The following is a 12,855-nucleotide window of genomic DNA, read 5'->3' as shown; positions in this document are numbered from 1 at the left end:
GTGAGGTACAGGAATGTTCTCCCTCCCTTTAACCAGTTAGTCACAGGCAGGTCTGCATTTTGTCAGTCATGTTGTTACTGTGGCTTGCTATAAAATATGAAATTACTGAGTGTCGTTGCTGCGAGGAGAAAGTGGCTGTGCATGTGTGTATGTGCATATTCTTCTTCTCAGATAAGTAGTCACTTCCATTTTTATTTAACTAGGAGTTTCCATGAAGTCTTCATGAAATGATCCACCTCTGCCAACATTCTCGTGCATCACACAAGAATGATCGTTCCTTTTTAACAGGAGACAAACTGAAGTCCCAGCCAGTGTCCCAAGTATCCTGCAGGAAGGCAGGAGGGTGGGGACTGCAGTCCCGAAATTCTCTTTCTTGGGGCACAAGATAGGTCTATGTGCGAATTACTGCATCTGGGGAATCTCCACGCCCATTCTGGGTGTCTCCACCTTTGAACAGTCACAGCCCCAAGCAATGCTCTGGGTGGAAGTGATGTGCCAAGAACAGCCCATCTTTGTCAGCTCCTGTATCAGCTGCAGGATCAAGGCAGGCGAAGAGACAGGTTAATATGTTTCCTGTTTCTGTCAGCCCTGCTCTGACAGCTGGTCAGCTCTGGCTGCAGGCCAGCGTAGCCTCTGAATGGCAGGCCATAAATCAGAGCTGGCACTTAAAAGAAGAATTGTAATGAAGGCTGGGAGGTTTGAGGAGAATTGCTTTCGTGAGTCCCATCCCATTTTCACACGTGCACTTACAGACACTTGCCCTGTCCCTCAGAAACATTTAACTAGGCTTCACTTTTCTGGGAAGATTGACTGCCTTGTAAATGAGATGTCATGGGCAAACACTGCTGTAGCATTAAGGGGATTATTTCCAAATTATTTGAAAAGACTTAGCACGAGGAAACCATAAATAACAAGGAAGGAGCACTTTGGAAAGTTGGAGACAGCCTCGTGAGCCCTTAGGAACTTCCCCGTGTATAGTAGAGATGCAGAACACGAGGGAACTCCATCTCCCAGAGAGTGTCCCACAGGACAAGTGGCTCACCAGGGCGGTCACCAGGGCGGCTTCATTCTCTGGTGCTTCCCAGATGGCTGTTGCTGTGCAGGCTGCAACCGAGTCCTGTCTGGTCTGTGTGGAACGGAGTATGAGATGCCCCAGGCTGGCCACCAAGAGCAAGTTAGTGTAAGAGGTGTGTGAAATGCTGTTCACAAAACACTTCAGGGCTATAGGGTTGCAACTTCTGGCACAGGACACTTGGCCCAAGATACTGATGGCTCCCATCTTGTAGCAGATGTTTGCCTGCTGCGTACCTTAACTCTGCACATCTGTTGGTGGGTGTGTGGTACCGCACTGGTGTCATCTAAAAGATGAGTTTTGTTTTCCCACAAATTACGTGGAAGTGTTTGACCCTTCTCTGGCATTTGGACTTTGCTTGTGCCGTTTGTTCTTGGAATACAAATATGAACAAGAAGGATAGCTTAACGAACAAGGAATCCTGCTGGGAGATGACCCTTGATTGCCATGCCGTTGCCTGTGTTCTCATTTGTGGCTGTGAGGCTCCTTTTGGTATGTCTGCACAAGGCTTTCACCATAGTAAAACAGTTATTTACTTCGTCATTACTACCTGTATTGCAGGAGGCAGTACAGTCCCTCGACTGAAACTGATTAAACAGCCTGTCAGGCCTTCTTTTGACAGAAGGTCTGCCCCAAAAAAAGCTGCTGCTTATGCTGAAGGTCTTTCAGTGTGAGTAGAAGAGGTGAGATAGGAGGAAAGTAAGAGGACATGCAAAAGACTGTCAAAGCCACCAGCAGAACAGCAGGACTAGGATAGAACATTGGTCTGTTGACTTTCAGATCCAGTTAAACTGAAAGTTCACGACTTTGAATTCCTCACCTGTCTAAAGATTGCACTGTGTTAGGGGAGAGTATTACAGTGATACAAGAACAAAAACCTCACAGTCTTTGGAGAGTTTCTTAAATGAAAATATGTTTCAAAGCAAAAAACCATTTGGTCCATCTGTGTCCCATTACTAAGCTGGGGCCATCATCCATTTTCATTAGACAGGCCTTGAGCGTGTGGGTGGGGACAGAGGCCCAGGCAGCTGCCCTGGACACCAGGCTAAAAAGCACCATATGGAAAAGCCTAATGTATGTTAACAGGCATCAGAGAGCAAAATTGAAAGAGTAATGGCCCATCCACATGCGGTAGCCTCAATGAGACAAACTCTCAGCACCAATCTGTCAGCTGCAATTTTGGGTCATTACAGTGCTGCTAAGCAGAGGCTAACAGGCGAGTTAGAGTAATCTGACTTCAGCAAGAATAATTCTTCCAGCTGTGCTAGCGCCCTGGCTCAGTTTCCTCCTTGATAACATACATCAAACAAAATACCTTCCTTTCCTCAGAGATTCTCCCTCCCGGGCTTCAGGAGATCCCAGCCAAACATTTAAATTAAATGCAATGATCTTTTAATTTGCCGGCTGCTTGTGGCTCTGTATTACTCTTGCCACTTCAGATAAACACATGCTTATGGCAAGACTGCTTTCCTTTTGCCTGCTCCACAGAAGCGTACCCAAAGAGTTTCTTCTTTTACTTTTAATTGTTAACTGAAGAGGCTCAGAGCTTGGCTAAAACCCTTAAGGACTCTGTGCTGTAAGTGCCTTGGCATTCAGGTTGGAATCCAGGTTAGATCCAGTATCCTTGTACCAAATTAATTCTGCCTGTAGCCAAATTATTTTGTTTGCGTTTCCAGTAGAGCTGAGCTCTTGTAATTGTTTGGTGGCCAGCAGAAGTCACTGGCAGATATTATGGTCAGGGCAATTTAGGATATACTTTCATAGACTCTATGGCTAATTTTAAATTAGAGGGCTATAGCATGTGCCAGATGTCCCTTTGCTTGCCAGCAGGGCTAATCTAATGCCTCCAGGGTGTGTCAACAATTGCTAGTGGGCTTTTCTTTTGCATGCAGCTTGGAGACTCAACAAGTGGTGGACCTGCTGTTAGTAGGTAACAACAGGTGGCAATATGGCCAGCAGGTGTGAAAAAGTCACATATGTAATCACTTACGCTCAGCAGTGTGGTAACCTCGTAATCCAAGGAGTGTTTGACTACCAACACCTAAGCATTTGTTTTTGCACAGCCAGGTGATATCTCTACCTATCCCTGAAATGCAGATTTTTCTGACACAATACAGTGCTGTGTTGGAATGAGCTCACTCTTCCTTGTTAGACCTTCAATTTAATTGTGTTTTGTTGAAAACTATTTAAATGCTGTTATTTTCTTTTTGCAGATGCCCTCTATTGTTCAAGCTTTAGTCATGACTCCTGCAGAAACGTCAGTGTTATGGATTTCACTAACTGTGTTGAAAAACAAGGAGCAGGAGACTCAGGTAGGTGTCCCACTCATTTAACAGTTAAATTTCTCTATGGAACAATAGCAATCTCACCCCAAACCCAAGTGTTTGACATCACCCAAAACAAAAGCACACAGAAGCAAAGGATGTTTTGCTGGTTATCGCTTTGTAAAGATTTCTGTGAGAGGAGCAAAGAAGCTGAGGAGTAAAATGTCTATGCAGCACAGAAGTCTTGCCCTGCATTTTGGTGAGCTTGTGTGTGTGTGTGTTTATTTGTTTCCCTGGGGCAAGAAACAAGAGCTTTAGGGTGGAATTCTGGCAAATAAAGAGCTTAGATTTAGGCTGAAATTTACTGTTCAGTTAGAACACTTACAGTTTGTTTGGGCAGAAACAGATTTGACATTCCTGCCTTAAAAATAAGATAGGTAAGGCCAGTCTTTGTAAAAGGCAATACATCTAGAGGGTACCTCGCTTATCCCGAATTTCTCCTCCAAAGAGAGGAGAACAATCAGAGATCTGAGACTTCTTTGAAGGGGCATCGATTTGAAATAGTTGGGAAAGGCACATTAATCCACTGAGGTGGTAAGCAAACGTTTAGCACAGCTGGGTGCTTGGCAGGCTTGTTTTGGTTTTTGTTTTGTTTTCTTTTTCCCCCGAGTGCTACAGGCATTTTAATATACGGGTTCTGATTGATGCGACTGTTGGCTCTGACATGGCCTTCAATCTATTTTCTCCAAGGCAGGAATGAGGTTGTGTGTATTCAGAGAGGGATTTAGCCAGAGGAAAGGTTTGTCCATTTCAATGTATCATGCTAACTCTTCAATGTCTGAGCAGTAGCTCTTATTTTGGGAGTGCTTTGGGTGGCTTTACTCTTTATTTAGATTAGTGGGGTAATAACCTCTTTGTTAGAAAAAAAACAAGGTTATGGACAATTGCAGAGGAGGAGAAATGTTGAAAAATGTCTTTGAGCTGAACAGGGGTGAGTAGAAAATGCGTTTGGATGCCTGTATGGACAAGGAGCGTGTTGCAAGCGCGTTTAATGAATTTGCCAGTCCTCATGCTGTTGAAACCTATTCTTGAGCACATTTCTCACTTTCTCCCTCCTCCTGATAGGGCAGGGAACCTCAGGAATTTACTGTCTCCTCCAGTTTCAGCAAGTTATACGTGTGGGAGGTGAATTCAGTTCCTCACAGTGTTAATTATTGCGTGTAGAGGAAGAGCAGTCATGAAAGATGAAGTAATGAATGAAAGGAGATGGAAATAGAGAGAAGCAGCCAAGCTCTGACTTCCAAAGTCAGACCTGGTGCTCTCAGCTGAGAGCAACTTGTCTGCCGTCGTTTCGATGCGAAAGATGAAGTCTGGATTCCCCTTCTTTGAAAAACAAGAGCTTCATCCCAAACTTAATGGTGATTGTGGTTGCTTTATTCTTCAAAGTCTGGTTTTGCAGATAGGAAAGGGTTTAAGCTTTGTCTAAGAAAGGATGTAACAGTGGGGGTTTATATGGAAGGGAGATGGGTATGGCTCCTCTGCCAGGGTTGCTTTTCAGTTCTCCCTTGACAGAGAGTGGTTTTGGAGAGGAGCTACGGCTCAAGTGTGTGGGTTTGCTGGAGGGAATGGCACATGCTGATGGCCTTTCCGAAGCTGGCGAGGGACTGTACAGGCCTTCCAGTCATCATGGCAGGTGTGTAACCCTAAGCTACTCTCTCTAAATGAGATTGTCATTCCTGGGTGCTGTTCTGAGAGCTGAAAAGTCTCCTAATTACTTTGCTAGGCCAAGCTGCTTGCTGAATGAGGCTGTGGTAGGTTCAGGGGAGGCTTTTGATTAGCCTCACTCTGATGGGCTCATCCTTGGTTGGTCCTTGTGTCCTTTACTACAGAGACTTGTCATATTTTTCTTGCTTTTCTTTGTTGTTGCCCTTTCCTGCTTTGAGACTTCACGTTGGAGCAGAGATCCATGTTAGACGTGTGTTATTCACCTACCCCCTTCATTCCTCTTGGCTGTTTGGAGACAGGCTTACCCAAAGAAAATGTGCTAGCTGTGCCTGGAACGTGCACAGCATCATTGCTTGGAGAGAAGACAGCACCGTATTTCATAGCTTTGGCTCTAGCTGTATCTGAACTGTAACCAAACTCTCTTCCCAGCTGCTCCAGTGAAGTCACAGAGTTGGAGCCAGCCCAGCAGACATGCTGCAGCTACCAAGGATGTGGGCGGGAGCGAGACAGTAGCTTTGTGAGCTAGTTCAGTTTTTGAGAGCCAGGCTAATGAGTCTGGGAAGAGAGGCGAGAGGAAAAGGGAGCCTGACTTACGCAATTCTTACGCTGTCTTCTCCATGGCAGAGTTCGGAGTTCCAGGAGAAGGCAGCGTAATATGACCAGCATCTTTTAGTTGTGTGCCGTCATATTCTTTCCCCAAGGGGATGAGTGTGCACAGTGCAGGGCTTTGCCCTGGAATTTGTATAGTCATGTTCATAAATACATGCACATACATCCGTGCAGTGGTTGAAATGGGCTGGCATATGTGAAGATTACATCCTGTTGGATTCTGCAGCTTTGTAGCTGAACAGAAGTTAAACAGGTATTTGCACGTTATCGTTTTGATTGTGTACACATACATGAGGTACAAATTGCCTTGCATGGTCTCTAACGTGCATGTTCACATGCAAACACACGCAGATGCATGTGTTTGGAGATACATGCTTTGATCTCTGAGCTTTGTGGTGCTCCTGGAGAGGTCGTGTTTCACAGCCAGGAACCAGCCCTACACAGATGACGACTATCCTTGTGTTTATGAGCTCTGTTCATGCCAGACGAGCAAAGCTGTTGACCAGTATCTTTACCCTAGAGCTTTTATACATCTTCTTAGACAATTGGAGCTCAGATCCGAGTGCTTTCAGATGAGGACGACACTGTAGAATTGCATTGACTGTCCTTTGGAAGTCAGTCAGTGCAGAGTAGAAAGAACAGTTCCAGTGGTTCTTTTTTGCTGCTGGAGAAATGTGCCTTAGTGCTCTGAAGCAGCTGGAGTCCATCCTTGCAAAAAGAGTATAAAACAGTCAGGTAGCAGTAGGCAGCGTGGGAAGGAGAAAAGCGTGCCCTAGGTGAAGAGGGAAAGTATCTTGTCCCATTACATGAGCTTTCTCTGCCAGCAATTTTCACCCTGGCAAGATGATTTTTTTTCCTGTTTCACAGCAGCCAGGCTCTTCCCCCTACCCCACTCTATGCTCTGCTTGCTCTGTCTGCGTGCTTGTCTTTTGATGTCAGTCACGCTATTTGATTTGAAATGAGGAATCAGAACGCCTTTTCCTCTGCTGCATCCTCCCCCCAGTCCCCTGAACCTCTCAGTGCAGAGGGATTGGATTTAGCCACGGAATAGCAAGCATCCAAGAAATCTCTTAGGGCTCTGCAGAGGCAGCTGGCGCTTGAGAACGAGGGGCAGTGGGGAGCAGTGTCTTTGGGGATCACAGCAGACAGCGCTTGGTTCATTTGCTCTCCTGGTCTGTGACGCAGGGACAGTCACTGCCATGGTAGATGTCTGCACTGTCTCATCTTGGAAGCCAGGAAGGCCTGTGCGTGCTTTTCCTCCATTTGTTAACCAGCCACTTGCTTTGGCACTTTACCTGTGTTTTGGATCTAGGGGCACGCTCACTGTCCTCATTACACCTGAAACATCTGGTGCTGACTGTGATCAGTCATTGCAGTGCTTTTCACGGAACTGCTGTCAGAACGCAGGAGCTGCCTTTCAAAGGCCCAGAGATGTTTTTTTCCCCCAGCACAAGACTGTTTTCTGAAGCAGTGTGTGGTTTTGCATGGTCCATTTGAGAACAGAGCTGTCTGGGACTTTTGTGATTAAGTGGATGTGAGGCTGTATTTTTTAACAGGATCTGAGTTTGTCACAGCTGAAGCTCTTTTGGTAGGAACACAGTTTTGGCAGAATTTACCTCAGGTAACATTTTCCTAGTTTTGAAACTTGGAGTCAGATGGAAATTCGAACTGAAGAGCTACCCCGGGACTTAGTGTGGATCTCACACGACTTTGATGAAGGCCCTGGCTGCACAGGTTTCCAGCCTTCCCATCTTTTAATCTTGGTTTCTGCTGCTGTCTGGTTTTGCAGGGAAAGTGGAGATCAGACCTTTGGATGTTAGTGATGCTGGCCTGAGGACACAGCAGTCTCGTCTCTGCACAGACCTTGCCAGAGGAAAACCAATATGGGCACCAAACATGCAGTTTCTCAGTTTCCAGGATTACAGTTTATTAAGTCAGCTTTCTCATTTCAGTGCTAGGTGGCAACCAGCAGCTTCAGGACTTAATAAATTGTAATCCTGGAGACTGAAAAACTACATGTTCAGTGGGTGTATTGGATTTCCTGTGGCACACGCTGGGCTTCCTGCTCAGTTGAGTGGCAGAGGCACGGAGAGTCAGTTCTGCTCTTAGGGCTGACAAGTTTCTCACAGCCCCATTATTTTGTTTTCAACACCTTCCCGCTCTGACAATGGAAGAAACTGCACTTCCAGCAACGTGCTGTTTGCACTAATAGTCGTTGCAGATGAGTTGGTTAGAGGGAAGGCGCGTTGCCCAGCTCCGCGCACTCCCCCATGCAGACGCTGCTGGAGCCGCTCTGTACATCCTCCCACCGCCTGCCTGCCCGCAGAGCTGCGCTACGGCCGCTCCCTCCAAGAGCCTGCAGCGTTCCTGATCCATCCACGCCATCCCTGCCTGCCTCTCCCCACGCGGATGGAGGCCTCGTGTGCTGAACACAAGCCTGGTTTTTAGTGATTACTGTTCCCAGAACTCAGCAGGCTGAAGGGGGTGGAAGGGAGATAAACGTCAGAGTTCAACATCCAGACAAACACAGCAGAGCACACACAATAAATACATCCACCCCCAAATGCAAACACACCAGAAGAGGCTCCTTCCCCGGGGCTCAGAGCAGGCTCAGGCAGCAGAGCAGCGTGATGAGGTGAGTGCGGTCGCGGGGACTTCCCCAGCTCCTCTGGCCGCTTAGCTTTGTGCAGAGCGTGACTCTCATCTTGTTTAGCTGTTACTACAGCGCATTTCCACTGGTACCTCCAGATTTCTTCCATTGCCAAGTGAGAAAGGCATTGGGCATGATGATTTCATCTAGCGCTGAGATACCTCTGGTTTGATACCAGGATTGGCAACTTGGATGTATGGCTTTTGGGGAATGATCTGAGCTGATGCTCGCTCTCTCTGCAATAATCTGTGTTCCTTTGACACAGGCTGTTTGTCTTGCTTGCTACGCTCTACAGTGGGCTAAGCAGCAGCCTCGTGCTGCAGAAAATGTATGGAAGGATCACATCCCCCAGCTTCCCAAATGTCTACCCAAATAACAAGGAGAGGATCTGGAATATTACTGTCCCTGAGGGATATTCTGTCCGCATCTACTTCACCCATTTCAACCTGGAGCTGTCCTACCTGTGTGAATACGATTATGTGAAGGTATGTGTAGGGCAGGGCTGAGTTGTTAAAAACTGTGTATATGTGATCCTGGACATGTGCAGGACCAACATAGCTGTTGTAAGCACTTTATAGAGCTGGAACTGTAATAAGTGCATCATAGAGCAAGCGAGTCGCTAATTTAGAGACACTTTTTACTATGCATTTGAATCTGTTGGTGTATGAAACCTTTTTTACCCCAGTTGTGTCTGGCTTTGCCAAGGTCTTACTGTCTGAGAGTGCAAAGTTAACAAGAGCATTATAAACAAAGCATAGTGCTGATAACCCAGGCTGGCATCACAGCTTTCTGTGGGCCTCTGAAAGGAAAAAGTGAGACAAAATTATGGGCGTCAATCACAGAGAATAGGGGGAAATCATCTCTTATCTGTCCCTGGATCTAGATTGACCTCTCAAAGAGTGTTTTGAGAGCATCCAAGCTTGCTTTCTTACACCATTCAACACATTTGCCAGGCTGTGGCAGCAGGTTGGGAAGAGCAAAGCTCTGTGCTCATCTGGTAGATGTGTCTGTCCATTCTGCAGCTGAGCTCTGGTGGGAGGACCTTGGCTACGCTGTGTGGGAAGGATAGTACAGACACTGAGGAGGCTCCGGGCAACAAGACCTACATCTCCGTCGACAACAATCTCATGGTGGTGTTTCGGTCTGACTACTCCAATGAGAAACCATTCACAGGCTTTGAGGCCTTTTATGCTGCTGAAGGTGAGAGGCCAGCCCCTCTTGTAGGTGAAGGAGACACAGCTGTGGTGGGGACAGTGCTTCCCTGTGCTCTACTGGGCGATGAGTCCCATCGTACAGAGGCAGATACAGAAGGGCACAGCAAACAAGCTGTGGCTCAGATCAAGAAAAAAGTGTCATCAGAGGGTGTTGGTTTCCTAATTCTGTGCTTCACCCGTTAGATATCGATGAGTGCAAACAGCGGTTTGATGGTGAACCCCTCTGCAATCATCACTGTCACAACTACGTGGGGGGCTACTATTGCAGCTGTCGGGTTGGCTACACACTGCATGAAAACAAGAGGACGTGCACAGGTGAGCTCTTGCTAGATCAGGAGACACTGCCCTGCTTCCCTATTACAAACTCTCTCTGGCCATGGCTGCCTGGGTCTGATTCAAGATTCAAACTCCTCATATCTCCAGTTTATTGGAACAGACCTATTCATTCATCCTCCCCCTCCTGAAGTGACAGCTTTTAGCACAAGTGTATGGATTTTCTTATGCTATAAAGCGTGCGCTCAGGCTTAATGTGAAGGTGCAAAATGAATAGCTGTGAATTAGCGGACTAGGGGCTTTGCATTGTCCGTTCATGTGTGCACACCTATGCCGCCTCCTTGAACATAATGCGAGCAGAGGGACAGAGGGAGCTTGTCAGCACTATTGAAGGGCTGGGCTAGCCCTGAGGGGTGGAGATGTGCACATTGGGAATTCCTGCGGTGCAGCTGATGTGCTGGATCCTGTTCACACTTCAGAGGCCTTTAGCTGCAAGCGCTGAAGCTGCTCCAGTTACTGGGCTGCAGAGCAAAGGTCTCTGTGGATTGCCTTCACGAGAGGAGGGCAAAAGCTGCCCCTTTGATTTTGGGCTTCTGTCTGAGCAGGCTGATATTAACAGGCTCTTTTTTCTCCTTTATTTTCCAGCATGAGATAATTAAGCTTCTCCTCGCTTAGGCAGAGATGGAGACAGTTGTGCTGGGAAGAGCTGGTTTGCGCTCCGTCCCGAGCTGCCTGTTGCGTTCCACCCAGGCCTGCAGCCTTCTCGTGCTCAGAGACTTGGGTGTCTTGGTTCGTTCCCTTTCAGACCTTCCCCTTGCACACAATAAAGAGGCTGTTCCTTGTTGAAAGCTGGTGGCAGCCTCTGGGACATTCTTTTTCTTCTATTTCCCATGTGTCATTAGGGAAAAAAGGTAGATAAGGCAGGAGCTGGGAAGAGAGAAGCTGCCTGAAGACTCTTGAATTTCTTGTCCAGCTCTTGTTGCTTGATCTTATGTCGTTCTTAAACTTCAACGAGACCAGAACCACACATTTGTTCCCTAAAGTTCCTTTTAGATGTGCTCTTGTCTGCACTCAGACTTGTAGATTGTAACTATTTCTATTCAGATCCCATTCACTCTGGAAAATGTGAATATTTCTCATTGGGAACGCAGCCTTATGGCTGGAGTGTGTTCTGGTGAGCAACTTGATTATTGCAAGAGGTTAATGAGTCAGAGCTGAGCAGCTCTAGGTGAACTGCTGAAGATAAAACAAGGCCTTGTTTAAAAAGCTCGAGGGATAAAGGAGCATTAGTTAATGAACATTTCCTTATTTCTGCAATTTAACAAGGTATCTTCTAATTGTAATTTATGAGTCTCGGTTTCTCCAGCCCCATCTCTGCTCTTTAGTGCTGGGAGTGAAAATGAAAGGAACCCTTTTCCAAGTGGGCATGGGAAGGACAGAGAGTCTTTTAGGTGGGACACTTGAGTCATTGCAGGTCACTGCATTTGCAGACTTCTGTGTTACCTTGGGCGAGTCACTTGATACCAGCTTTGAACACCCATCTGCAAAACAAGAGGTGACATCGCTGCCCGGACTTGCTGGCAAGATGTTCGGTAAGTGTCACAGAGGTAGATGCTGCAGAGAATGGTTTGGGGACAGAGTGGCTGGGCAAAGTTCTGCTGGATTTAATCTCGTTTGGAAGCTCTTTCCATGATTGCAGTGAATTGTGATCAAAGCACCTTGAAATTTTGTCATGGCCTGGTGATAAAATTTATGACCCACCTTTCATTGAGGACCTAATGAACCAGTCACAATGGACTTGCAAGTTTTGAGGGGCTCATTTTTCAGAGTTCAAGCCCCTGGCCTAAGCATAATTGAGCACTCTCTGGACAGCTCTAAAGCTCGGACTGAGAAGTGAAGGGACGGCATTTCTGCTGGCAGATGTGAAAAAATTATTTGATCTTTTTTGTGCTGTCTAGTTTATGACTTTCTTGCTTGCAGAGTTATGGAAAAAAATACTGCCCTGACAAAGAGAACTCTCAGTGGCCACATCCCGGAGATATTAGGAGAAGCATAAGGTCCAGTCTAAGCCTTTTCATCTTCATGCTGCGAATTCCCTTGGACCAGCAGAGTATCTTCTGTTGGGTCAGCTAGTTCTGGCCACTCACATGAGCACAAATCAAGGGAGTTAATCAGTCATGACTCGCACTTTCCCAAACTGTAAGTTAGGAAACGGGGTCTAAAGGAGACCAATGTAATGGAGCGTGAAGAACTATTAGTCTCTTAATCTGTCTCCTTTTTTTAGTCCTTCAAAACAAGGTGAAGGCCGGTTTTCTGAATTAATGGGGCATTGTTCTTATTTGTACTAGGATGGCGTGCGGGGATCCCAGCTCTGTGCGGAGGCGTGGTGCTGGTTTTTGCTGTGTGAACACAGAGTAAGGAGATCCTCGCAACCAGCACCTGGGCAGCTCCAAGCAGTTCTGGAAGAGGCATTGCTTGAGTGCATCTGGGCTAAGGATCCAGGGAGCCCAATCTCCCACCTTTGGTACTGCCCAGCATCTCACGCTTCAGTGGAAGACACAGTTCAGTAAGTGATTTTTAAAAGTTTACTGCCGTACAGAAGCGTAATCGCATGCAATACATCCAGTGTTGTCTGTATGCTACTTAGCTTCAGCTGGACTTACAGCACTAGCGTATAAAAGCTTGGTTTAAATTTCATAGGACAGCACGTTGCACAGATTAATTATATGCTGTTTCTTAGTGCTGGTTTTGTATCAGGTTTGTGGTTTTCAGCCTTCAATTTCGTCGTGTGTCCATTTGCCATTGTACTACTAGAGAAAGTAAACAGCCCTCAGGAGCTGCAGTGTTTGGTTACGTGCAGTGATTTTCTGTCTCTGCGTGTGTATCTCTGTGTGGTCTTTCCTCCACCATTTCCCTCTTACGTATTTTTATGCTGAGCTTTACTAATACTCCTTTAAACATACTTTAAGGAAGGAAAATGACGTGATCATTATGGTAAATAGAAGACAAGGTGTTGCCCCCTTCTAGCTCTGAGGTTCTTGTAAGAGA

General features: G+C 46.5%; 1 protein-coding gene across 1 annotated transcript; it reads left to right on the top strand.

The window, feature by feature from the left end:
• Positions 1–8,646: 8,646 nt before the first annotated feature.
• On the top strand, positions 8,647–10,457 carry MASP2 (MBL associated serine protease 2; the record flags this gene model as incomplete). The annotated part of the gene is made up of 4 exons (XM_080358769.1): positions 8,647–8,805; positions 9,343–9,520; positions 9,718–9,849; positions 10,453–10,457. 4 exons carry the CDS (start codon positions 8,647–8,649, stop codon positions 10,455–10,457), a joined length of 474 nt encoding a protein of 157 aa, XP_080214895.1.
• Positions 10,458–12,855: the final 2,398 nt, after the last annotated feature.

Source organism: Nesoenas mayeri, assembly GCF_963082525.1.
Source record: "Nesoenas mayeri genome assembly, chromosome: 24".
Taxonomy (NCBI): Eukaryota; Metazoa; Chordata; class Aves; order Columbiformes; family Columbidae; genus Nesoenas; species Nesoenas mayeri.
This window is presented reverse-complemented; position numbering and strand designations above follow the sequence as displayed.